Raw genomic sequence first — 23,450 nt, 5'->3', positions numbered from 1 at the left:
AAAGTTAAAACTATTTACAAGGTGAGGTGGTCAGGAGCCTTTCTTTCCCTGGTGGATCGCCTCGGTATAAATGTCTGTTCTGGTGTGATGGCTGTGCCCTCGCTGGGCTGGCGTGTTGTTGGCCCTGCAAGGCTGTTGGGTGAGCCTGGCCTTGCTGGGCTGTTGGGCGTGATGGGTTCAATTTCCTGGTCCGGCGTGGTGTCGTTGATCCTTTGGGTGTGTGTTGTGGGCTTGAAAAAGGTGGTGTCTGCTGTGGGTTGTTCAGGGCAGTCTGTGAACCACATCCTCGTTTGGTCCAGGTGCTTTCTGCAAATTTGTCCATTGTCTAGTTTGACTACAAACACCCTACTCCCTTCTTTAGTTATCACCATGCCCACGATCCACTTGGGACCATGTCCATAGTTTAGCACATACACAGGGTCATTCAAATCAATTTCCCGTGACACAGTGGCGCGACCATTGTTTACATTTTGTAAACCTGCTCTCTACCTGATCATGCAGGTTGGGGTGAACCAGCTAGAGTCTGGTTTTAAGTGTCCTTTTCATGAGTAGCTCAGCCGGGGGCACCCCTGTGAGCGAGTGAGGTCTCGTGCGGTAGCTGAGCAGTACTCGGGACAGACGGGTTTGGAGTGAGCCTTCTGTGACTCGTTTAAAGCTCTGTTTGATTGTTTGCACTGCCCGCTCTGCCTGCCCATTGGAGGCTAGTTTAAACGGGGCCGAGGTGACAAATTTGATCCCATTGCGGGTCATGAATTCTTTAAATTCGGCACTGGTGAAACATGGCCCGTTCTCACTGACCAGGCCGTAGGTGGCAAACATGGCCCTCAGGCTTTCAATGGTGGCGGTGCTTCCCGACATTAATTCGCATTCAATCCATTTTGAAAAGGCATGCACCACCACCAGGAACATTTTACTGACAAATGTGTCATATATGTAACCTTTATGTCACACCACTGCAATATTGTATATACTTAAGCAATGCACACCTTGACCACAGGGGGTGAACTTGTGGGAGACACTCCTTACCTGGTCATCCAGGTATGTAAAGGGAGGTCCCACGCAGGGTCATCACTTCTTGGTCCTGTGAATAAAGGTTCAGGTCATAGTGACCTTGTCTATAGAATGTGCCTTGTGTGGGTTTTGTGCCATTGAGTAAGGACTTTACATTAGCGACGAGAAACGGGAATCAACGACCCACGAGAATGGCCACCGGTAGCACAGAGGAACGGTACTATGTTGGGGAGGACTGGGACAATTTCATTGAGGGGCTCCAGCAACGGTTTGTCACGAAAGAATGGCTGGGAGATGCAGCGGCCGACAAGCGAAGGGCACATCTGCTGACCAGCTGCGGACCTAAGACTTGCGCGCCCATGAAGGACCTACTAGCACCAGAAAATCCGTGGACAAAACCTTTGAAGACCTCAGCAAACTAATCAGTGAACACCTCAAACCGACGAGCAGCATACACATGGCCCGACACAGATTCTATACCCACCGACGTCGTGAAGGACAGAGCATACCAGACTTTGTTGCGGACCTCCGGCATTTGGCCAGCCTCTGTAAGTTCACAGACGCCTGCAGAGGGGAGATGTTAAGGGATTTCTTTATTGAGGGCATTGGTCATGCGGGGATTTTCCAAAAATTAATTGAGACCAAGGATTTGACTTTGGAAGCGGAGGCATTGATGGCTCAGACTTTCATGGTGGGGGAGGAGGAAACCAAAATAATATACGCACGCAATTCTGCCTCCAATGCGGCAGCGGATCGGGGAGTCAATATCATAAATGCGACTCAGAGCCCCGCAGCCAGGCAAGGGCAGTTCGACACACCCCAGGCAGCAATAGACCCCAGAACAGGTTTTCAACAGGGACAATGGCAGTGTGAACAGACATTTACACCATCACAGTGGACAATGCGGTCCGAGATGGGGCCATTGACACCCACTAACAGGGTACTCGAGGGCAGTCAAAGGGACAATCAACGAGGAATGCAGGGTCATAGCTCCTTTGTTCACAACAATGGGAATCTCAGCTCATGCTGGAGGTATGGGGGCAAACACTCTGCCAGGACGTGCAGGTTTCAACAATTCGTCTGCAGAAATTGCAACCTCAGTGGCCATTTAGCTCGAAAGTGCAGGAAGCCTATAACCAGGCTAATTTACGAGGTGGATGGACCAGAACAGGGGTTTGTGATGCAGGATGAGTCTTGGGGCAAATCAATGGATGCTGAAGTTCAGCGGGTTCATGTGGCAAACATTCACAGCTCATGCTAAAGGTATGGGGGCAAACACTCTGCCAGGACGCCACCAATGACGATGAAGGTTTTATTAAACGGCATCCCTGTATGCATGGAACTGGACACTGGGGCCCGCCAGTCACTCATGAGCGTTCAACAATTCGAAAAGCTATGGCCACACAAAGCCAGTACACCCAAACTACAAAACATTGAGACACAACTATGGACGTATACCAAAGAAATCATTCCAGTGCTAGGCAGTGCAATGTTGGCGGTCACACACAATGGATCAGTGAATCGGCTGCCATTCTGGATTGTCCCGGGCAATGGTCCCGCACTGTTGGGAAGGAGCTGGTTAGCTGAAATGAACTGGAAATGGGGGGGATGTGCACGCAATGTCATCTGTGGAGCGAAGTTCGTGTTCACAAGTCCTACAACAATTTGAGTCACTATTCCAACCTGGCGTCGGGACGTTCAAAGGTACCAAAGTAGTGATACGCATCACCCCGGACGCCAGACCAGTGCACCACAAAACCAGAGCGGTGCCGTATGTGATGCAGGAAAAGATCGAGAGCGAATTGGACCGTTTGCTGAGCGAGGTCATCATCTCACCCGTTGAATTCAGCGACTGAGCGAGCCCCATCGTTCCCGTCCTAAAAGCGGATGGGGTTCTGTCAGGATCTGTGGTGACTATAAGGCTATTATCAATCGAGTGTCCCTACAAGACCAATACTCGCTCCCGAGAGTGGAGGATATTTTTGCCACGCTGGCGGGCAGCAAGCTGTTTACCAAGTTGGATCTCACTTCAGCCTACATGACCCAAGAACTGGCCGACGATTCTAAACTACTGACCACCATCACTACGCACAAGGGACTGTTGGTTTACAGCAGGTGCCCGTTTGGCATTCGATCAGCAGCCGCGATTTTTCAAAGAAACATGGAAAGCCTGCTCAAATCCATTCCTGAAACAATCGTATTTCAGGACGACATCCTCATCACGGGTCGTGACACCGAGGAACACCTCCACAACCTGGAGGAGGTGCTACACTGACTGGACCGGGTAGGCCTGCGACTCAAGAAGTCTAAATGTGTGTTTTTGGCTCCTGAGGTTGAGTTCCTGGGCAGGAGGGTTGCTGCAGATGGGATTCGGCCTACCAAATCCAAAACGGAGGCGATTCGACGGGCGCCCAGGCCCGGCAACACATCGGAGTTGCGTTCATTTCTGGGACTCTTGAATTATTTTGGGAACTTTTTGATGAACTTAAGCACATTGTTGGAACCACTTCACGTGCTCCTGCGTAAGGGTTATGAATGGTTTTGGGGGGACTGTCAAGAACGGGCTTTCAATCGGGCACGGAACCGACTTTGTTCAAATAAGTTATTGACCCTGTACGACCCCTGTAAGAAATTGGTTCTGACATGTGATGCATCATCCTATGGGGTCGGGTGCGTGTTGCAGCAGAGTAATGCTGAGGGCCAACTACAATCTGTGGCTTATGCTTCCAGGTCGCGCTCTCAAGCAGAACGTGGATATGGGATGGTTGAGAAGGAGGCACTCACATGTGTCTATGGTGTAGAAAAAATGCATCAGTACCTTTTTGGCAGGAGGTTCGAATTAGAAACAAGCCATTAACATCCCTGTTGTCAGACAGCAAGGCTGTCAATGCCAATGCGTCAGCTCTCATATAGCGATGGACTCTCACGCTGGCTGCTGATGACTACTCCATCCGACACCGGCCGGGCACCGAAAATTGCGCTGACGTGCTCAGCAGGCTTCCACTGACCACCACCGAGGGGGCAGCGGAACAAAGCGCTGAGATGGTCATGGCCATTGACGCCTTTGACAGCGCAGGCTCCCCCATCACAGCCCGCCAGATCAAAATCTGGACAAACAGAGATCCCCTCTTTTCTCTGATGAAGAAATGTGTCCTGACTGGGGATTGGGCACCTGCACATGGAGCATGCCCTGAGGAGGTCAGACCATTTCACAGGCGTATGGATGAGCTCTCCATCCAAGCCAGCTGCCTACTATGGGGCAGCCAGGTAGTCATGCCTCAGAGGGGCAGGGAAGCATTCATCAGGGAACTACACAGTGAGCACCCAGGCATCATGCTGATGAATGCCATTGCCCGGTCACACGTTTGGTGGCCGGGAATTGATTCAGACCTGGAACACTGTTCGCAGATGCACGACGTGTGCCCAGCTGGGTAATGCCCCCAGGGAGGCCCCGCCCAGCCCGTGGCCCTGGCCCACCAGGCCATGGTCACGTATTCAAATAGACTACGTGGGCCCGTTCATGGGAGAAATGTTTCTCATTGTGGTTGATGCGTACTCGAAATGGATCGAGTCCATCATTTTGAATTCGTGCACGACATCCACCACAGTGGAGAGTCTACGTGCGGTCTTTGCAACCCACGGCTTGCCGGACATCCTTGTTAGCGATATTGGCCCATGTTTCATGAGCTACGAATTCCAGGAGTTTATGTCGGGCAATGGCATCAACCATGTCAGGACAGCACCATTCAAGCCGGCCTCCAATGGCCAGGCGGAACATGCGGTCCAAATCATTAAACGAGGCATGCTCAGGATTCAAGGACCTCCCTTCAATGTCGTCTATCGCGCCTCCTGCTGGCCTATAGGTCTCGACCGCACTCGCTCACGGGGGTCCCGCCCGCTGAGCTACCTATGAAACGAACACTTAAAACTCGGTTGTCCCTCATTCACCCAGTCCTGACCGACATAGTTGAGGGCAAGCGCCAGTCCCAAAACGTGTACCATGACCGAAATTCAAGGGGGAGATGTATAGAAATAAATGACCCCGTATTTGTCCTCGATCACGCCGTAAATGGCTTGAGGGTACTGTAATAGACAAAGAGGGGAACAGGGTCATCATGGTTAAACTTAACAATGGGCAAATATGCCATAAGTATCTGGACAAAGTAAAAAGAATGGTTCAGCATAGACACTGAGGAACCCGAGGAAGAGCATGAGATGGTGCTCACACCACCACCAGTGAATAAGCATCAAGAACATTCAGCAGCATGCACAGTCCCAGCAGTCAGCCCGGACAGGCCGGAATCACCACAAGTGACAGACACTCACGCCAAGGCTCAACAACCAGAACCCCGACTGCGGCACTCCACGAGGGAGCGTAGACCACCTGAATGAATTAACCTATGATCCCAATAAGACTTTGGGGGGGAGGTGATGTCATGTATGTAACCTCTACGTAACACCACAGCAATACTGTATATATGTAAGAAATGCACACCTTGACCACAGGGGGTGAACTTGTGGGAGACACTCCTTACCTGGTCATTCAGGTATATAAAGGGAGGTCCCACGCAGAGTCATCGCTTCTTGGTCCTGTGAATAAAGGTTCAGGTCATAGAGTGACCTTGTCCATAGAATGTGCCTCGTGTGGGTTCTGTGCCATTGAGTAAGGACTTTACAAAACGGGCCCACGTACTCGACATGGATCCGTGACCATGGTCTGGAGGGCCAGGACCACAAACTTAGCGGTGCCTCTCTGGGCGCGTTGCTCAACTGAGCACACGCTGCATTGCCGTGCACAGGACTCTTAAGTCAGAGTCGATACCGGGCCACCACACATGGGATCTGGCTATCGCTTTCATCATTACTATACCCGGGTGTGTACTGTGGCAATCAGAGATGAACGTCTCCCTGCCCTTTTTGGGTAGCACTACGCAGTTACCCCACAACAGGCAGCCTGCCTGAATGGACAGCTCGTGCTTTCGCCGTTGGAACGGCTTGATTGGCTCTTGCATTTCAACAGGGATGCCGGCCCAGCTCCTATGCAGTACACAGTTTTTTACTAGGGACAGCAGAGGATCTTGGCTGGTCCAAGTCCTAATCTGGTGGGCCCTGACAGGTGATTTATCATTTTCAAACGCTTCCATGACCATCAAGTCTGCGGGCTGCACCACCTTCAAGTTTGTAGGCTGTGCCATTTCCACCCCCATGGTGGGCAATGATAGCCGACTGAGAGCATTCGCACAGTTCTCGGTGCTTGGCCTGTGGCGGATAGAAACATAGAAAATAGGTGCAGGAGTAGGCCATTCAGCCCTTCTAGCCTGCACCACCATTCAATGAGTTCATGGCTGAACATGCACTTCAGTACTCCCTTCCTGCTTTCTCGCCATACCCCTTGATCTCCCGAGTAGTAAGGACTTCATCTAACTCCCTTTTGAATATATTTAGTGAATTGGCCTCAACTACTTTCTGTGGTAGAGAATTCCACAGGTTCACCACTCTCTAGGTGAAGAAGTTTCTCCTCATCTCGGTCCTAAATGGCTTACCCCTTATCCTTAGACTGTGACCCCTGGTTCTGGACTTCCCAAACATTGGGAACATTCTTTGGTATAGTTATACGCTGATAGCATGAGTGCCCAACTTTGTATGCGGGCTGAGGCATACCATCCCCTTGTTTTCAGTGAACAGGGATATGAGGAGCTTGTGATCGGTTTCCAGCTCAAATTTGAGGCCAAACAGGTACTGATGCACTTTCTTTACCCCAAACACACACGCTAATGCCTCTTTCTCAATCATGCTGTAGGCCCTCTCAGCCTTAGCCAAGCTCCTGGAAGCATAGACAACAGGTTGAAACTTCCCCGCAACGTGAGCTTGTTGTAATACACACCCGACTCCGTACGACGATGCGTCACATGCTAGCACAAGTCTTTTACACGGGTTATACAATACAAGCAGCTTGTTGGAGCATAAAATGTTTCTGGCTTTCTCAAAAGCAATTACTTGTTTTTTTTTTCCCCATACCCAGTTCTCACCTTTATGCAATAACACATGTAGGGGCTCTAAGAGGGTGCTTAACCCCGGTAGGAAGTTACCAAAATGGTTGAGGAGACCCAGAAACGACCGCAGCTCCGTGACGTTCTGTGGCCTGGGCGCATTCCTGATAGCCTCTGTCTTGGCGTCTGTGGGTCCAATGCCATCCTCCGCGATCTTTCCCCCCAAAAACTCCACTTTTGTTGCCATGAAGACGCATTTCAACCTCTTCAGCTGCAGCCCTACGCGATCCAGTTGCTGGAGGACCTCCTCTAGGTTTTGTAGGTGCTCGACGGTGTCCCGACCCATGACCAATATGTCGTCCTGAAAAACCACCATACATGGTACCAACTTGAGTAGGCTCTCCATGTTTCTCTGGAAGATCGCTGCAGCTGACCGAATTTCAAACGGGCATCTGTTGTAAATGAACAGTCCCTTGTGCGTGTTGATGCAGGTGAGGCCCTTCGAAGACTCCTCCAGCTCTTGCATCATGTAGGGCAAAGTCAGGTCGAGCTTGGTGAACGTCTTGCCTCCTGCCAGCATCGCAAATAGGTCGACTGCCTTAGGTAGCGGGTATTGGTCCTGTAGCGAGAAACGATTCATAGTTACTTTATAATCGCCGCAAATCCTGACCGTGCCATCACTTTTGAGTACTGGAACAATTGGTCTGGCCCACTCACTGAATTCCACTGGGGAGATGATGCCCTCGCGTTGCAACCTGTCCAGCTCGATTTCCACTCTCTCCCTCATCGTGAGATACCGCTCGCGCCTTGTGGTGAATGGGTCGTGTCTCTGGGACCAAGCGGATCCGTACCTTCGCCCCGGAAAAGTTTCCAATGCCTGGCTCAAAAAGGGAAGGAAATTTGTTAAGAACCTGGGTAAAGAAGGCCTCATCGACATGTGATAGCGCTCGGATGTCATCCCAGTTCCAGCAGATTTTGCCCAGCCAGCTCCTTCCAAGCAGTGTGGGGCCATTGCCCGGGACAATCTAGAGTGACAGTTCATGCACCATGCTCTCGTAGGTGACCTTGACCATGGCGCTGCCCAGGACAGTGATGAGCTCTTTGGTGTACGTTCTCAGTTTCGTGTGGATAGAGCTCAGGGCTGGTCTGAGTGCCTTGTTGCACCACAGTCTCTCAAACGTCTTTTTACTCATGATGGATTGGCTAGCGCCACTGTCCTGTTCCATGGCTACGGGTAAGCCATTCATTTTTACATTTAGCATTATAGGTGGACATTTCGTCGAAAATGTGTGCACCCCGTGTACGTCAGCATCTGTCTCCTCTCTCTGAGGCTCGAAAGTGCTTTGATCCACCATGGACCGATCTTCCTCTGCCACGTGGTGGTTATCAGGTTTTGCAGAGCTTGCAGCTCGTCTGCAAGCTCGTTGGAGGTGCCCCATTGTTCCACAGCTCTTGCAAACATACCCTTTGAAGCAGCATTCATCCTTTATTGCGGACTCTGAGTCATCTGGGTCACCTGAGGCCTGCTGGCAGTTGCAGACTCATGGTTTCTGCCCTGTACACTTCTGCTTGCAAACATAGTTCCAGTTAACTTATGAACATTGCTAGCACTTGTGTGCTGAGAGATTTGTTTGGTGTTATCACTGGTGGACATAAACACCTGTACTATCGCAATGGCCTTACTGAGGGTCGGTGTCTCTGCAGTCAAAAGTTTTCGTAGGATGATCTCGTGGCCAATGCCCAGTGCAAAAAAGTCTCTGAGCATTTGCTCCAGGTAGCCATCAAACTCACATTGTCCTGCAAGTCGCCTTAGCTCAGCGACGTAGCTCGCCACTTCCTGACCTTCAGATCGCTGGCACGTGTAGAACCGATACCTCACCATCAGCACGCTCTCCCTCGGGTTAAGATGCTCCCGAACCAGTGTACACAGCTCCTCATACGACTTATCAGTGGGTTTCACCGGAGCCAGAAGATTCTTCATAAGGCTGTAGGTTGGTGCCCCGCAGACCGTGAGGAGGACCGCTCTCCTTTTTGCAGCGCTTCCTCCTCCGTCCAGCTCGTTGGCTACAAAGTATTGGTCTAGCCGTTCGACATAGGCTTCCCAGTCCTCACCCTCCGAGAACTTCTGCAGGATGCCCACAGTTTGCTGCATCTTTGCGTTGGATTTGTAAACTCGTCGGCAGGTATTGTGTTCCTAAAACAAATGAGACTGCACACAGGGAGGTTAAAGTAACAGTGACCTCAGTCTTTATTAAGACACTCCAGAGTGAGGAACAGGCCTTAGGGTCCGGCTTATATACAGTGCTCGTTAGGGATGCTGGAATCCCTTGGGACTTCAGGGGATGCATTCCCTGGTGGCGGAACATGGGAGTGCATGCATTACAGATACACAACACTCTCTCGCTCCCCAGTATCTCACCCTCTCTCTCTCTCTCTTGCTCTCTCTCTCTCTCTCTCTCTCTCTCTCTCCTCTCTCTCTCTCTCTCTCTCTCTCTCTCTCTCTCTCTCTCTCTCTCTCTCTCTCTCCAGTCTCTCTCTCTCTCTCTCTCTCTTTCCTCAGTCTCTCGCTCTCTCGCCCCAATCTCTCTCTCTCTCTCTCCACCCTCCCCCACCCCCAGTCTCTCTCTCTCTCTCTCTCTCTCTCTCTCTCTCTCTCTCTCTCTCTCTCTCTCTCTCTCTCTCTCTCTCTCTCTCTCTCTCTCTCTCTCTTCCTCTCTCCCCAGTCTCCCGTCCTGCCTCCCCCTCTCTCCCTCCTCAGTTCCCGCCCGGCTCCCTTTCTCTCCCCCTCTCTCCTCAGTCTCCTCCTCTCTCACTCAGTTTCCTCCTCCTCTCTCCCCAGTTTCTTTCTCTCTCTCTCTCTCTCTCTCTCTCTCTCTCTCTCTCTCTCTCTCTCTCTCTCTCTCTCTCTCTCTCTCTCTGTCATGTATTCAACTGTTATTGTAACCCATGTATAAGCTGACCTAAGTTGTACACCTTGAGAACACTGACCACATGGGGCGAACTTGTGGGAGACATTCCTAACCTGGACTTTCAGGTATAAAAGGGGAAGCTCCACCCATCATCTGTCTCTTGAGGTCTTGGTAATAAAGGTAACTGGTCACAGAGTGATCTTCTCTCAAGTATAGACCTTGTGTGCATTTATACTGTATAGTAAGGACATATTATTGGTGACGAGAAACTGGGATTTAAACCACGCGAGCATGGCCACTAGCAGCACAGAAGAGAGGTACTGTGTTGGTGATGATTGGGACGACTTTATTGAGAGACTACAGCAAAGTTTTGTCACTAAGGAATGGTTGGGACAGGATTCGGCCGACAAAGGCAGGGCTTATCTCCTGACGGTGTGTGGATCCAGAACGTACTCCCTGATGAAGGACCTTCTAGCGCCAGAGAAGCCGACGGACAAGACATTCAAAGAACTCAGTAAGTTGATCGGGGAACACCTTAAATTGGCGAGCAGCATGCACATGGCGGGACACCGGTTTTACACGCACCGGCGGCGAGAAGGGCAAAGCGTTCCAGACTTCATGGCAGATCTCCGGCGACTGGCGAGCCTATGTAAGTTCCCAGATGCATGCAGAGCGGAAATGCTCCGAGACTTTTTTATTGAGGGCATCGGGCATGCTGGGGTTTTCAGGAAACTGATTGAGACCAAAGACTTGACCTTGGAAGCGGCGGCTTTGATGGCCCAGACAATTATCTCTGGGGAGGAAGAGAACAGAATGATGTATGGCAAAAAATCTTGGCTCAAATGCGGCAAACGACCAGGGAGTCAACATTGTTAACGCGGCACACAGTTCTCTAGGCAGACAAGGGCAATCGGACATGCCCCAGCATGCAGTCGAATCCAAAGGGGGAATTCAACAGAGACAGTGGCTAGCTAAACAGCGATTCATGCGATCGCAATGGACAATGCGGCCAGTAATGGGGCCATCAACACTTGTTAATGGTGCGCTTAAGGACAGTTACAGAGACAGTCAGAGACGATCGACTGGTAATGGACCTTTTGTTTCCAACAATGGGCTTCTAGCTCATGCTGGAGGTGTGGAGGCAAATACCCAGCCAGAGCTTGCAGGTATCAGCAATATACCTGCAGAAACTGTAACGTCAGCGGTCGCTTGGCGCGTATTTGCAGGAAGTCTGCAGCCAGGTTGATGTACGAGGAGGAGGGGCCCGATGTAAGCCGTACGAGGCCAAATGAATACTGGGGGAAATCGGGGAAAGCTGAAGTTCAGCGAGTTCATGTGGAGCACATATACAGTTCATATACCAGGACGCCGCTGATAATGATGAAAGTGCTCCTCAATGGCATCCCAGTATTAATGGAGCTGGGCACGGGGGCCAGCCAGTTCCTGATGAGTATCAAACAGTTCGAAAGGTTATGGGTGTCCAAGGCCAGGAGGCCAAAATTATTGCCGATTGACGCACTGCTACAGACATATACAAAGGAGATCATTCCGGTGCTAGGCAGCGCCACGGCAGTCGTGACCCACAAAGATTCGGAGAACAGGTTGCCACTCTGGATTGTCCTGGGGGACAGTCCCGCACTGCTGGGGAGGAGTTGGCTTGCTGTCATGAACTGGAAATTGGGCGATGTCAATGCAATTTCTTCTGTGGAGCGAGTATCATGCTCACAGTCCTGGACAAATTTGACTCATTATTTCAACCCGGCATTGGCACTTTCATGGGGACCAAGGCAGTGATTCACATAAACCCGGACACCAGGCCAGTACACCACAAGGCCAGAGCGATGCCGTACGTAATGCGGGAAAAGATAAAAGGCGAATTGGACCGCCTGTTGAGGGAAGGCATCATCTCGCCAGTCGAATTCAGTGACTGGGCGAGCCCGATTGTGCCGGTGCTCAAGGCGGATGGGTCAGTCAGGATATGTGGCGATTACAAGGCCACCAAGCTGCGTTCATTCCTGGGGCTCCTGAACTATTTTGGCAACTTTCTTCCCAAATTGAGCACGCTGCTAGAGCCGCAACATGTGCTCCTACGCAAAGGATGCGATTGGGTCTGGGGGGGACAGCCAGAAAAGGGCTTTTAATAGAGCACGCAATTTGTTATGCTCCAACAAACTGTTAATGCTATATGACCCATGTAAGAAACTAGCTTTAACATGTGATGCGTCGTCCTATGGGGTCGGGTGTGTGATGCAGCATGTGAATGCCGATGGTCAGTTACAGCCGGTAGCTTATGCCTCCAGGAGTCTGTCCCGGGCGGAAAGGGCCTACGGGATGGTAGAAAAGGAAGCGCTAGCATGTGTATATGCAGTAAAAAAAATGCACCAGTACCTGTTTGGCAGGAAATTTGAGCTGGAGACAGATCACAAACCCCTAATGTCCCTTTTGGCCGACAACAAGGCCATAAATGCGAATGCATCGGCCTGCATACAGAGGTGGGCACTTACGTTGGCCACCTATGACTACACAATTCGGCACAGACCAGGCACTGAAAACTGTGCCGATGCACTCAGCAGGCTACCACTAGCCACCACTGAGGGGGCAGCTGAGCATGATGCTGAGATGGTCATGGCTGTTGAAGCTTTCGAAAGCGAAGGCTCACCTGTGACAGCCCGTCAGATTAAAGTCTGGACAAATAAAGACCCGCTACTGTCTTTAGTTAAGAAATGTGTCCTGAATGGGGACTGGGCAGCCTGTACGGGGCATGCCCTGAGGAGTTTAAACCGTTTCATAGGTGCAAGGATGAACTCTCGATTCAGGCCGATTGCCTACTGTGGGGAAACCGAGTAGTCATGCCCCAGAAGGGCAGAGAGATGTTTCAGAGAACTTCACAATGAGCACCCGGGCATTGTCATGATGAAGACAATTTCCAGGTCACACATTTGGTGGCCAGGGATAGATGCAGATCTAGAACTTTGTGTTCGCAGATGCAACACCTGTGCTCAGTTGGGCAACGCACCCAGGGAAGCCCCCCTTAGCCCCTGCTCCTGGCCCGCCAAGCCATGGTCACGGATCCATGTGGACAACGCAGGTCCTTTCATGGGAAAAATGTGTTTGGTTGGAGTAGACGCCTACTCCAAATGGATTGAGTGTGCCGTTTTAAATTCAAGCACATCCTCTGCCACGGTTGAAAGTCTACGGGCAATGTTTGCTGCCCATGGTCTACCGGACGTCTTGGTCAGCGACAATGGCCCATGCTTCACAAGCACTGAATTCCAGGACTTCATGGCAGGCAATGGAATCAACCATGTCAGAACGGCACCATTCAAGCCGGCCTCAAACGGCCAGGCAGAACGAGCAGTGCAGATAATCAAACAGGAGATGCTCAGAATCCAAGGGATTCCCTACAAAGCCGCTTATCACACCTCCTGTTGGCTAATATATCCCGACCACACTTGCTCACCGGGGTCCCACCCACAGAGCTGCTAATGAAAAGGACGCTCAAAACCAGGTTTTCCCTTATACACCCTACTAGGAAAGAAATTGTTGAGAGCAGGCTTCAGTCACAATGTGACTGCCATGATAGGAATGCGAGGGCGTGATGTATTGATGTCAATGACCCTGTTTTTGTCCTTAATTATGCTGCAGGGCCCAAATGGCTTGCAGGCACTGTGATTGCCAAAGAGGGGAATAGGGTTTTGGTAGTTAAACTTACCAATGGACAAATCTGCCGCAAACACATGCATCAAACTAAAAGGAGGTACAGCAACCCCATAGAAGAAGCAGAGGAAGAACACGACGTAGAGTTTACTCCACCACAGGTGACCGAACACCGGAATCAAGTGGAGGAGAGCCCAGTCACTGTGGGCAGTCCGGACAGGTCTGAGGCACCGCAAACAGCAGACACTCAGGCCAGCGCCCAACAACCGGAGCCCCAACTCAGGCGCTCTACAAGGGAGCGTAAACCACCAGAGAGACTTAACCTGTGATCCCAATAAGACCTTGGGGGGGGGGGGGGGGGGTGGTGATGTCATGTATTCAACTGTCATTGTAACCCATGTATAAGCTGACCTAAGTTGTACACCTTGAGAACACTGACCACAGGGGACGAACTTGGGAAACACTCCTAACCTGGACTTTCAGGTATAAAAGGGGGAGCTCCACCCACCGTCTGTCTCTTGAGGTCTTGCTAATAAAGGTAACTGGTCACAGAGTGATCTTCTCTCAAGTATGGGCCTTGTGTGCATTTATACTGTATGGTAAGGACATATTACTCTCTCTCACTCTCCCTGCCCCCCTCTCCCTCTCTTCCCAGTCTCTTCCTCTCCCCAGTTCCCCTTTCTCTCTTTCTCTCTTTCTCTCTTTCCCTCTCTCTCTCTCTCTCTCTCTCTCTCTCTCTCTCTCTCTCTCTCTCTCTCTCTCTCTCTCTCTCTCTCTCTCTCTCTCTTTCTCTCTCCCTCTCCCTCCCTCCCCCTCTCTCCCAGTCACAGTCTTTCTCCTCTCTCCGTTCTCTCGCTCTCTCTTTGCCCCCCCGCCCCCCCTGCCTTGCTCTCTCTCCCCCAGTTTCCCTCACACTCTCTCCCAGCCTCGCGCACTTATATGGCTACTGTTGGTACCATCACAAGGTGTGCCACCAGAGGGCGCAGCAGTGGGAAACTCATTAGTTACCTGTACAGGTGTGCCTGGCCTAGTATAAAAGGCAGGCCACCAGGTGTGATCCTCACACTGGAGTTAACTAATAAAGGACTAAGGTCACTACAGTTCAGGTACAACACACTGTCTCATGGAGTCATTATTAGAGCATAGAAAAATAGACATAGAAAGTAGGTGCAGGAGTAGGCCATTCGGCCCTTCGAGCCTGCACCACCATTCAATAAGATCATGGCTGATCATTCCCTCAGTATCCCTTTCCTGCTTTCTCTCCATACCCCTTGATTCCCTTAGCCATAAAGGCCATATCTAACTCCCTCTTGAATATATCCAATGAACTGGCATCAACAACTCTCTGCGGCAGGGAATTCCACAGGTTAACAACTCTCTGAGTGAAGAAGTTTCTCCTCATCTCAGTCCTAAATGGCCTACCCCTTATCCCCTGGTTCTGGACTTCCCCAACATCGGGAACAATCTACCCGCAGCTAACCTGTCCCATCCCGTCAGAATCTTATATGTTTCTATCAGATCCCCTCTCATTCTTCTAAACTCCAATGTATAAAGGCCCAGTTGATCCAGTCTCTCCTCATATGTCAGTCCAGCCATCCCGGGAATCAGTCTGGTGAACCTTCGCTGCACTCCCTCAATAGCAAGACCGTCCTTCCACAGATTAGCAGACCAAAACTGAACACAATATTCGAGGTGAGGCCTCACCAAGGCCCTGTACAACTGCAGTAAGACCTCCCTGCTCCTATACTCAAATCCCCTAGCTATGAAGGCAAACATACCATTTGCATTCTTTACCGCCTGTTGTACCTGTATGCCAACTTTCAATGACTGATGAACCATGACACCCAGGTCTCGTTGTACCTCCCCTTTTCCTAAGGACACTACAATTGGCGACGAGATTATGAACTTTCATGCAGAAATGGCTACCCTTGGTACATTGCAGCAGTTCGCCGATGGTGGTGATTGGGACGCCATTGTGGAGAGGCAAACGACCTGGCAGGAGACAAACCGGCCGCTTTGATTGATAAGCGTCGCGCTATCTTGCCAACCAGTTGTGGGCCCAACATCTATGGCCTCGTCAGGGACTTGCTGGCACCAGTGAAGACAACGACCAAGTCGTACAAGGAACTTGTAACACTGATCCAGGAGCAACTCAAGCCCAAGGAGAGCATCCTCACAGCCAGACAGCGGTTCTACACCCACCGCCTGCCCGAAGGCCAGGAAGTCACAAAGTACGCCGCAGACCTCAGGAGGCTGGCAGCACCCTGCGAGTTCGGCACCAACTCAACAAAGCGCTGCGGGACATTTTTGTCATTGGAATTGGCCATGAGGGCCTTCTTCATAAGCTACTGTCGGCGGATACCACAGTCACACTGCAGAAGGCCATCTCTATGAGCTAGGCATTCATGACCTCGACCTGTGGCTCTAGGCAGATGACTCACCCTCAGGACTCAAACCCGGCAGGTACTATGCATAGAGTGGCGCCTTTTAGAGGCTGGACTGTAGAACGCGAACCTTCTCAGGGAAGAGAGAACAGGCCCCAGAGTCCCTTAACTCAGAGTCCGCCGAGGGGGGCTAATCGAGTAGGTGCTCTATGCTGGCGTTGTGGAGGGAATCACAGGACTCACCAGTGCCGTTTTAAAGACTATGTGTGCAATGCCTGCAGCACAAAGGGCCACCTCCAGTGAATGTGTAAGAGAAATATGACTCACTGTGTCGATGAAGAATCTGCAGATGGCCATGAATACAGCATGGATTATGAATTGATAGGCAGAGAGGCAGCCCAGTCACATGGAGAGGCATATAGCATGTTTACCTGCACCACCGAGTGTTCCCTGTTGAAGATGGAAGTCGAGATAGAAAGAGCTCCAGTCTTCATAGAAGTGGACACGAGGGCAAGCCAGTCAGTGATGATTCAAGGAGCCTTTCAGAGGCTATGGAACAATCCAGCTGAGCGACCCGAGTTTTTCCCGGTTCAGGCAAAACTGCACATCTACACCAATGAAATTATCCCAGTCGTTGGTAGTGTGAATGTAAAGGTACTCCATGATGGCGCGGTGCACAAGTTACCTCTGTGGATTGTTGCAGGTGATGGACCAACGCTACTCAGCAGAAGCTGGATGGAGAAAATCCATTGGAAATGGGAAGATTTCATCCCTCCAGCGATCGACGTCCCCCGCACTCAGAGGCAAAGCAAGCCCTCATCTGAGAGCAGACCCGGTACCGGAGAGCAGATCAGCACAGCACTCGAGACCGTTCAGCACGACTGCGTGGAGATGATCCAGCTGAGATGACCCGAGCGCACCTTCCAGGCTCGAGTGGCAGGACTCCAGAGAAAGAAAATCGGATCCAGAGGCGACTTCCCAGCTTCGGTGGCAGAACCCGGGGAGAAGAGGATCACTGCAGTTGACATCGTGGATGGACGAAAGCTGGCGCCCAAACCACGAGGTGAGGCGCTGAAGACAAAGATGGCCGCGGCCAGACCACAAGGTGCAGCGCTGATGGAGCAACAAGTGGCACTAAACGGAGAAGCTGATTGGGGTAAAGCAAGCAAGGCTCTCTTAAAAGAGGCCTGCAACCCACTACAATTAAAGAGACAGTTCCACACACTCAAGCAATGTAATAAGAACTGTAAGTCAGAGACAAAATGTGTAACTGATCATGTAAAATGTATAACGGATAATCTGTATTGTGTACATGCAACCAGCGAGGAAAAGTCACGCGATTGCGGTCGGACCCACAGAGTGTCCATCATCAGTAAGGAAAAGTTGTGCAATGCAGGATTTCTACTGCATGCAGCCAATGCAGCGGGCAGACATTCATCGGGAGCACACAGGTCCAGCGAGCTACCCAATGCTGTAGCCTGCATCCCGGGGACCAGAGTCATGCACCATGGAGTGTGGCTACAAGCAGCCAACACACACGAGCTGCAGAGCAAGCGACCTCAGCAGGGCAATGGCACCGGTATCGATACCCTGCCCCGGGTCGGCTCCACCTCTCAGGCACCCGATGGCACCAACTGCCACGAGCCTGAAGGAGCAGACTGCAACCAGGCCATACCCCTAGATGTAGGGTCACCTGCCACTGTTCCCTGAAGGAAACAGGCACCAGCCAGGATTTCAAACCAAGCGACGCTCAGGCCAGCGAGTCAACAGTTCCCTGTGCACTGCTAGACAACAGCTCCTCAGGGTGCAGCTGTGACCCAGAGCAAAAAGAAAGGACAGGGAGGTCACAGACATCTGTGAACCGGCCCAACGCTAGGGACCAGGGCAACAGCCCCGAGAGCAGGCTACGCAAGCCAACCGGGTTTCCACTGCCAGCACCAGGCACTGAGCCACCACCAGACTGCAGGGACACAACCCAGCAGCTCCGGAACTAGCTTGTCCTCACGCACTGGTCACTGCATCGATAAGGCATCTAACGTACTTGTCGCACCACGGAACCACACAAAAACAAAAAAAATGCAAAACCCACTTACCTGAACTTGAATGTACATGAATGCTAGAAGCACCACCAGAGTTGATGTGGAAGGGGCGGAGAATGGAGTACACGCACACGCACCCACACCCGCACCCGCCAAGGGTCTGTCATATATCCTACATGGCTACTGTTGGTACTATCACAAGGTGTGCCACCAGAGGGCACAGCAGTGGGAGACTTGTAGGTTACCTGTACAGGTGTGCCTGGCCTAGTATAAAAGGCAGGCCACCAGGTGTGATCCTCACTTTGGAGTTAACAAATTAAGCACTAAGGTCACTACAGTTCAAGTACAACACACTACAGCTCTCTCCCTCCCCCAGTCTCCCTCTCTCGCCTCCAGTCCCTCTCTCTCTCTCTCTCCCAGTCTCCCTCTCACCAGTTCCCCTCTCTCTCTCCCCAGTGTCTCTCTCTCTCTCTCCCCAGTCTCTCCTCTCTCTCTCCACAGTCTCCTCTCCTCTCTCTCTCTCTCTCTCTCTCCACAGTCTCCTCTCTCCTCTCTCTCTCTCTCTCTCTGCCTCTCTCCACAGTCTCCTCTCTCTCTCTCTCTCTCTCCCTCTCCATAGTCTCCTCTCTCTCTCTCCACAGTTTCCTCTCTCTCTCGCTCTCTCTCCACAGTCTCCTCTCTCTTTCTCCTCAGTCTCTCTCTCTCCACAGTCTCTTTCTATCTCCCCAGTCTATCTCCAGTCTCCCTCTCTCTTCCTCCCTCTCTCTCCCTATTTCCCGCCCTCTCTCTCTCTCTCTCTCTTCCAACAGTCTCCTCTCTCTCTCTCTCTCTCCACAGTTTCCTCTCTCTCTCTCTCTCCATAGTCTCCTCTCTCTCTCTCTCTCTCTCTCTCTCTCTCTCTCTCTCTCTCCACAGTCTCTCTCTCCCTCCTCCCCAGTCGCCCCCTCTCATCCACAGTCTTCTCTCTCTCACCTACAGTCTCCTCTCTCTCTCTCTCTCTCTCTCTCTCTCTCTCCACAGTCTCCTCTCTCTTTCTCTCTCTCTCTCCACAGTTTCCTCTCTCTCTCGCTCTCTCTCCACAGTCTCCTCTCTCTCTCTCCACAGTCCCCTCTCTCTCTCTCCAGTCTCTCTCTCTCTCCATGTTAAGTCCTGACTCTAATGTACTGACTTACACGAGACACATGCTGAAGTCAAGGGTCACTCAGGACCTGCACCTTTTAATTCCAGCTCCCCAGTGCTGCACTTGCCTGAGACCTCCCTTTATATACCTCACTGGGACAGGTATGGAGTGTCTCTTGCAAGTGCACCCCTGGTGGTAAGGTATGCTTATTGTTACAGGTCATATCCAGTTACAATCATGTATAGCATGGTAAGATACAGTTACATACAGTAATGTGAGATACATGACATCACCCTCCTCCAAGAACTTATTGCCTTTATAGATTCAGTCTCTCAGGTGATCTGCACTCTCGCGTTGTGCGTCTGAGTTGTGGTTCAGTTGTTTGCCTTGGTGCCTGTTTTTCGTTTGGTGTGATTGCTGGTATCTCGCCTGGGCTGTCTGTTGAGATTGCCCTTTCCTCGGATTGTTCCAACTGTCTGTCCACCAGGTGTGATGTGAGTTCCACATTGTAGTCTGCCTCTGGTTCTTCAGTGTTATCAGTGAATCTACTTTTTATTTGGTCTACATGCCTCCGGCAGGTTTGGCCATTGTCCATTTGTACAACCAGTAGCCTGTTTCCCTCTTTGCCTGTTACTGTCCCTGCAAGCCATTTGGGACCCCAACCATAGCTTAGCACAAACACTTTGTCCCCTATCTCATTCCACCTCCCCCTCGAATTTCGGTCATGGTACTCAGTTAGCTTTTGAAGCTTAGCCTCAACAATTTCATGCATGTCTGGGAGGATTAACGAGAGCCTGGTCTTTAAGGTTTGTTTCATCATAGTTGCGCGGGGGAACCCCAGTCAATGAATGCGGACGAGATCTGTATGCCAGCAGCAGTCGCAACAGGCTCTGCAGTGTGGCACCTTGGATTCTGAGCATGCCTTGTTTAATGATCTGCACTGCTCGCTCCGCCTAGCCATTGGAGGCCGGCTTGAAAGGTACCGTCATGATTTATGCCGTGGTCAACTATAAAATCGTGAAATTCTGCGCTGGTGAAGCACGGACCATTATCACTGACCAATATGTCAGGAATGCCATGCATTGCAAACATGGTTCTAAGGCTCTCCACAGTGGTGGAGGTGGTGCTCGAGTTTAAAATGGTGCACTCGATGCATTTTGAAAATGCATCAATGACTACGAGGAACATTTTGCCCATGAATGGGCCCGCATAGTCTACATGCACCCGCGACCACGGTTTGGTGGACCAGGGCCAGGGGCTTAGGGGGGCCTCCCTGGGGGCATTACTGAGTTGGGCACAAATGGTGCACTGACGGACGCAGAGCTCCAAGTCCGCGTCAATGCCAGGCCACCAGACATGAGATCTGGCTATGGCCTTCATAAGGACGATCCCCGGGTGCTCGCGATGGAGCTCCCGGACAAACGCCTCCCTGCCTCGTAAGGTCATAACTACTCGGCTGCCCCACATCAGGCAGTCTGCCTGTAGTGAGAGTTCATGCAAGCGCCTATGGAAGGGTTTGACCTCCTCGGGGCAGGCATCGCGAGCCTCTGCCCAGTCACTGCTTAAAACGCATTTTTTAACTAGAGATAACGTGGGGTCGCTGGTCGTCCAGGCTCTGATTTGGCGAGCCGTCATGGGCAAACCTGTGGATCCAAAGGCATTGATTGCCATGATCATCTCACAGTCCTGTTCGTCGGACCCTTCTGTGGTCACCAGGAGTGGCCTGCTAAGCGCGTTGGCACAGTTGTCTGTGCCTGGTCTGTGCCTTATCGTGTAGTTGTAAGCCGCCAGCATGAGTGCCCACCGCTGAATGCGCGACGAGGCATTGCCGTTGATTGCCTTGCACTTGGATAGTAGGGACGTGAGGGGTTTGTGGTCAGTTTCTAACACAAACTTGGCCCCGAAAAGGTATCGGTGCAACTTTTTGACACTATACACGCACGCGAGCGCCTCCTTCTCAACCATACCGTACCCGCGCTCCGCCCGCGAAAGTGACCTGGAGGCAGAAGCAACGGGCTGCAATTTACCCATATCATTGACGTAGAACCATAGATAGAAACATAGACAATAGGTGCAGGAGTAGACCATTCGTCCCTTCAAGCCTGCACCGCCATTCAATGAGTTCATGGCTGAACACGCAACTTCAGTACCCCATTCCTGCTTTCTTGCCATACCCCTTGATCCCCCTAGTAGTAAGGACTACATCTAACTCCTTTTTGAATATATTTAGTGAATTGGCCTCAACAACTTTCTGTGGTAGAGAATTCCACAGGTTCAGCTGGGTGAAGAAGTTTCTCCTCATCTCGGTCCTAAATGTCTTACCCCTTATCCTTAGACTGTGACCCCTGGTTCTGGACTTCCCCAACATTGGGAACATTCTTCCTGCATCTAACTGTCTAAACTTGTCATTCTTCTGAACTCCAGTGAATACAAGCCCAGTTGATCCAGTCTTTCTTGATATGTCAGGGTCACGTCATCCCGGGAATCAGTCTGGTGAACCTTCGCTGCACTCCCTCAATAGCAAGCATGTCCTTCCTCAAGTTAGGAGACCAAAACTGTACACAATACTCCAGGTGTGGCCTCACCAAGGCCCTGTACAACTGTAGCAACACCTCCCTGCCCCTGTACTCAAATCCCCTCGCTATGAAGGCCAACATGCCATTTGCTTTCTTAACCGCCTGCTGTACCTGCATGCCAACCTTCAATGACTGATGTACCATGACACCCAGGTCTCATTGCACTTCCCCTTTTCCTAATCTGTCACCATTCAGATAATAGTCTGTCTCTCTGATTTTACCACCAAAGTGGATAACCTCACATTTATCCACATTATACTTCATCTGCCATACATTTGCCCACTCACCTAACCTATCCAAGTCACTCTGCAGCCTCACAGCATCCTCCTCGCAGCTCACACTGCCACCCAACTTAGTGTCATCCACAAATTTGGAGATACTACATTTAATCCCCTCGTCTAAATCATTAATGTACAATGTAAACAGCTGGGGCCCCAGCACAGAACCTTGCGGTACCCCACTAGTCACTGCCTGCCATTCTGAAAAGTACCCATTTGCTCCTACTCTTTGCTTCCTGTCTGCCAACCAGTTCTCAATCCACGTCAGCACACTACCCCCAATCCCATGTGCTTTAACTTTGCACATTAATCTCTTGTGTGGGACCTTGTCAAAAGCCTTCTGAAAGTCCAAATACTCCACCTCAACTGGTTCTCCCTTGTCCACTTGACTGGAAACATCCTCAAAAAATTCAAGATTTGTCAAGCATGATTTCCCTTTCACAAATCCATGCTGACTTGGACCTATCATGTCACCTCTTTCCAAATGCGCTGCTATAACATCCTTAATAATTGATTCCATCATTTTACCCTGTAAAACGCACATGACCCCGTACGCTGTCGCATCACACGTAAGGACTAACTTTTTACCTGGATCAGAAAAGGCTAAAACACTCTTGGAACATAGAAGGTTGCGTGCCTTATTAAAGGCGCGTTCTTGGGCGTCCCCCCAAAACCAATCGCACCTCTTTCTGAGTAGCACATGGAGAGGCTCCAGCAGCGTGCTCAAGTTCTGCATAAAGTTCCCAAAGTAATTGAGTAGCCCGAGAAAGGCGCGTAGTTCCGAGACATTCCGGGGCCTAGGTGCCAGGTGAATCGCTTCAGTTTTGGATTCGGTTGGGCGGATTCCATCATAAGAACATAAGAACATAAGAATTAGGAACAGGAGTAGGCTATCTAGCCCCTCGAGCCTGCTCCGCCATTCAACAAGATCATGACTGATCTGGCCGTGGACTCAGCTCCACTTACCCACCCGCTCCCCGTAACCCTTAATTCCCTTATTGGTTAAAAATCTATCTATCTGTGATTTGAATACATTCAATGAGCTAGCCTCAACTGCTTCCTTGGGCAGAGAATTCCACAGATTCACAACCCTCTGGGAGAAGAAATTCCTTCTCAACTCGGTTTTAAATTGGCTACCCCGTATTTTGAGGCTGTGCCCCCTAGTTCTAGTCTCCCCGACCAGTGGAAACAACCTCTCTGCCTCGATCTTGTCGATCCCTTTCATTATTTTAAATGTTTCTATAAGATCACCCCTCATCCTTCTGAACTCCAACGAGTAAAGACTCAGTCTGCTCAATCAATCATCATAAGGTAACCCTCTCATCTCCGGAATCAGCCTAGTGAATCGTCTCTGTACCCCCTTCAAAGCTAGTATATCCTTCCTTAAGTAAGGTGACCAAAACAGCACGCAGTACTCCAGGTGCGGCCTCACTAATACCCTATACAGTTGCAGCAGGACCTCCCTGCTTTTGTACTCCATCCTTCT

General features: G+C 50.9%; 1 protein-coding gene across 3 annotated transcripts in view; it reads left to right on the top strand.

The window, feature by feature from the left end:
* Nucleotides 1-23,450, top strand: part of LOC139259600 (stathmin-2-like) — a 66,816-nt gene that overhangs the window by 4,959 nt on the left and 38,407 nt on the right. The window contains exon 2 of one of the 3 annotated variants that reach the window (XM_070875104.1): nt 9,258-9,267. The exons of the other annotated variants lie outside the window; for them this stretch is intronic. Coding sequence (XP_070731205.1) covers nt 9,258-9,267 — 10 coding nt within the window. The remainder of the gene's footprint in view (nt 1-9,257; nt 9,268-23,450) is intronic. 3 annotated transcript variants of the gene reach the window in all.

Source organism: Pristiophorus japonicus, chromosome 1 (assembly GCF_044704955.1).
Source record: "Pristiophorus japonicus isolate sPriJap1 chromosome 1, sPriJap1.hap1, whole genome shotgun sequence".
Lineage (NCBI taxonomy): Eukaryota > Metazoa > Chordata > Chondrichthyes > Pristiophoridae > Pristiophorus > Pristiophorus japonicus.
Note: the sequence above shows the minus strand (reverse complement) of the source record. Positions and strands in the feature narration are given on the sequence as shown.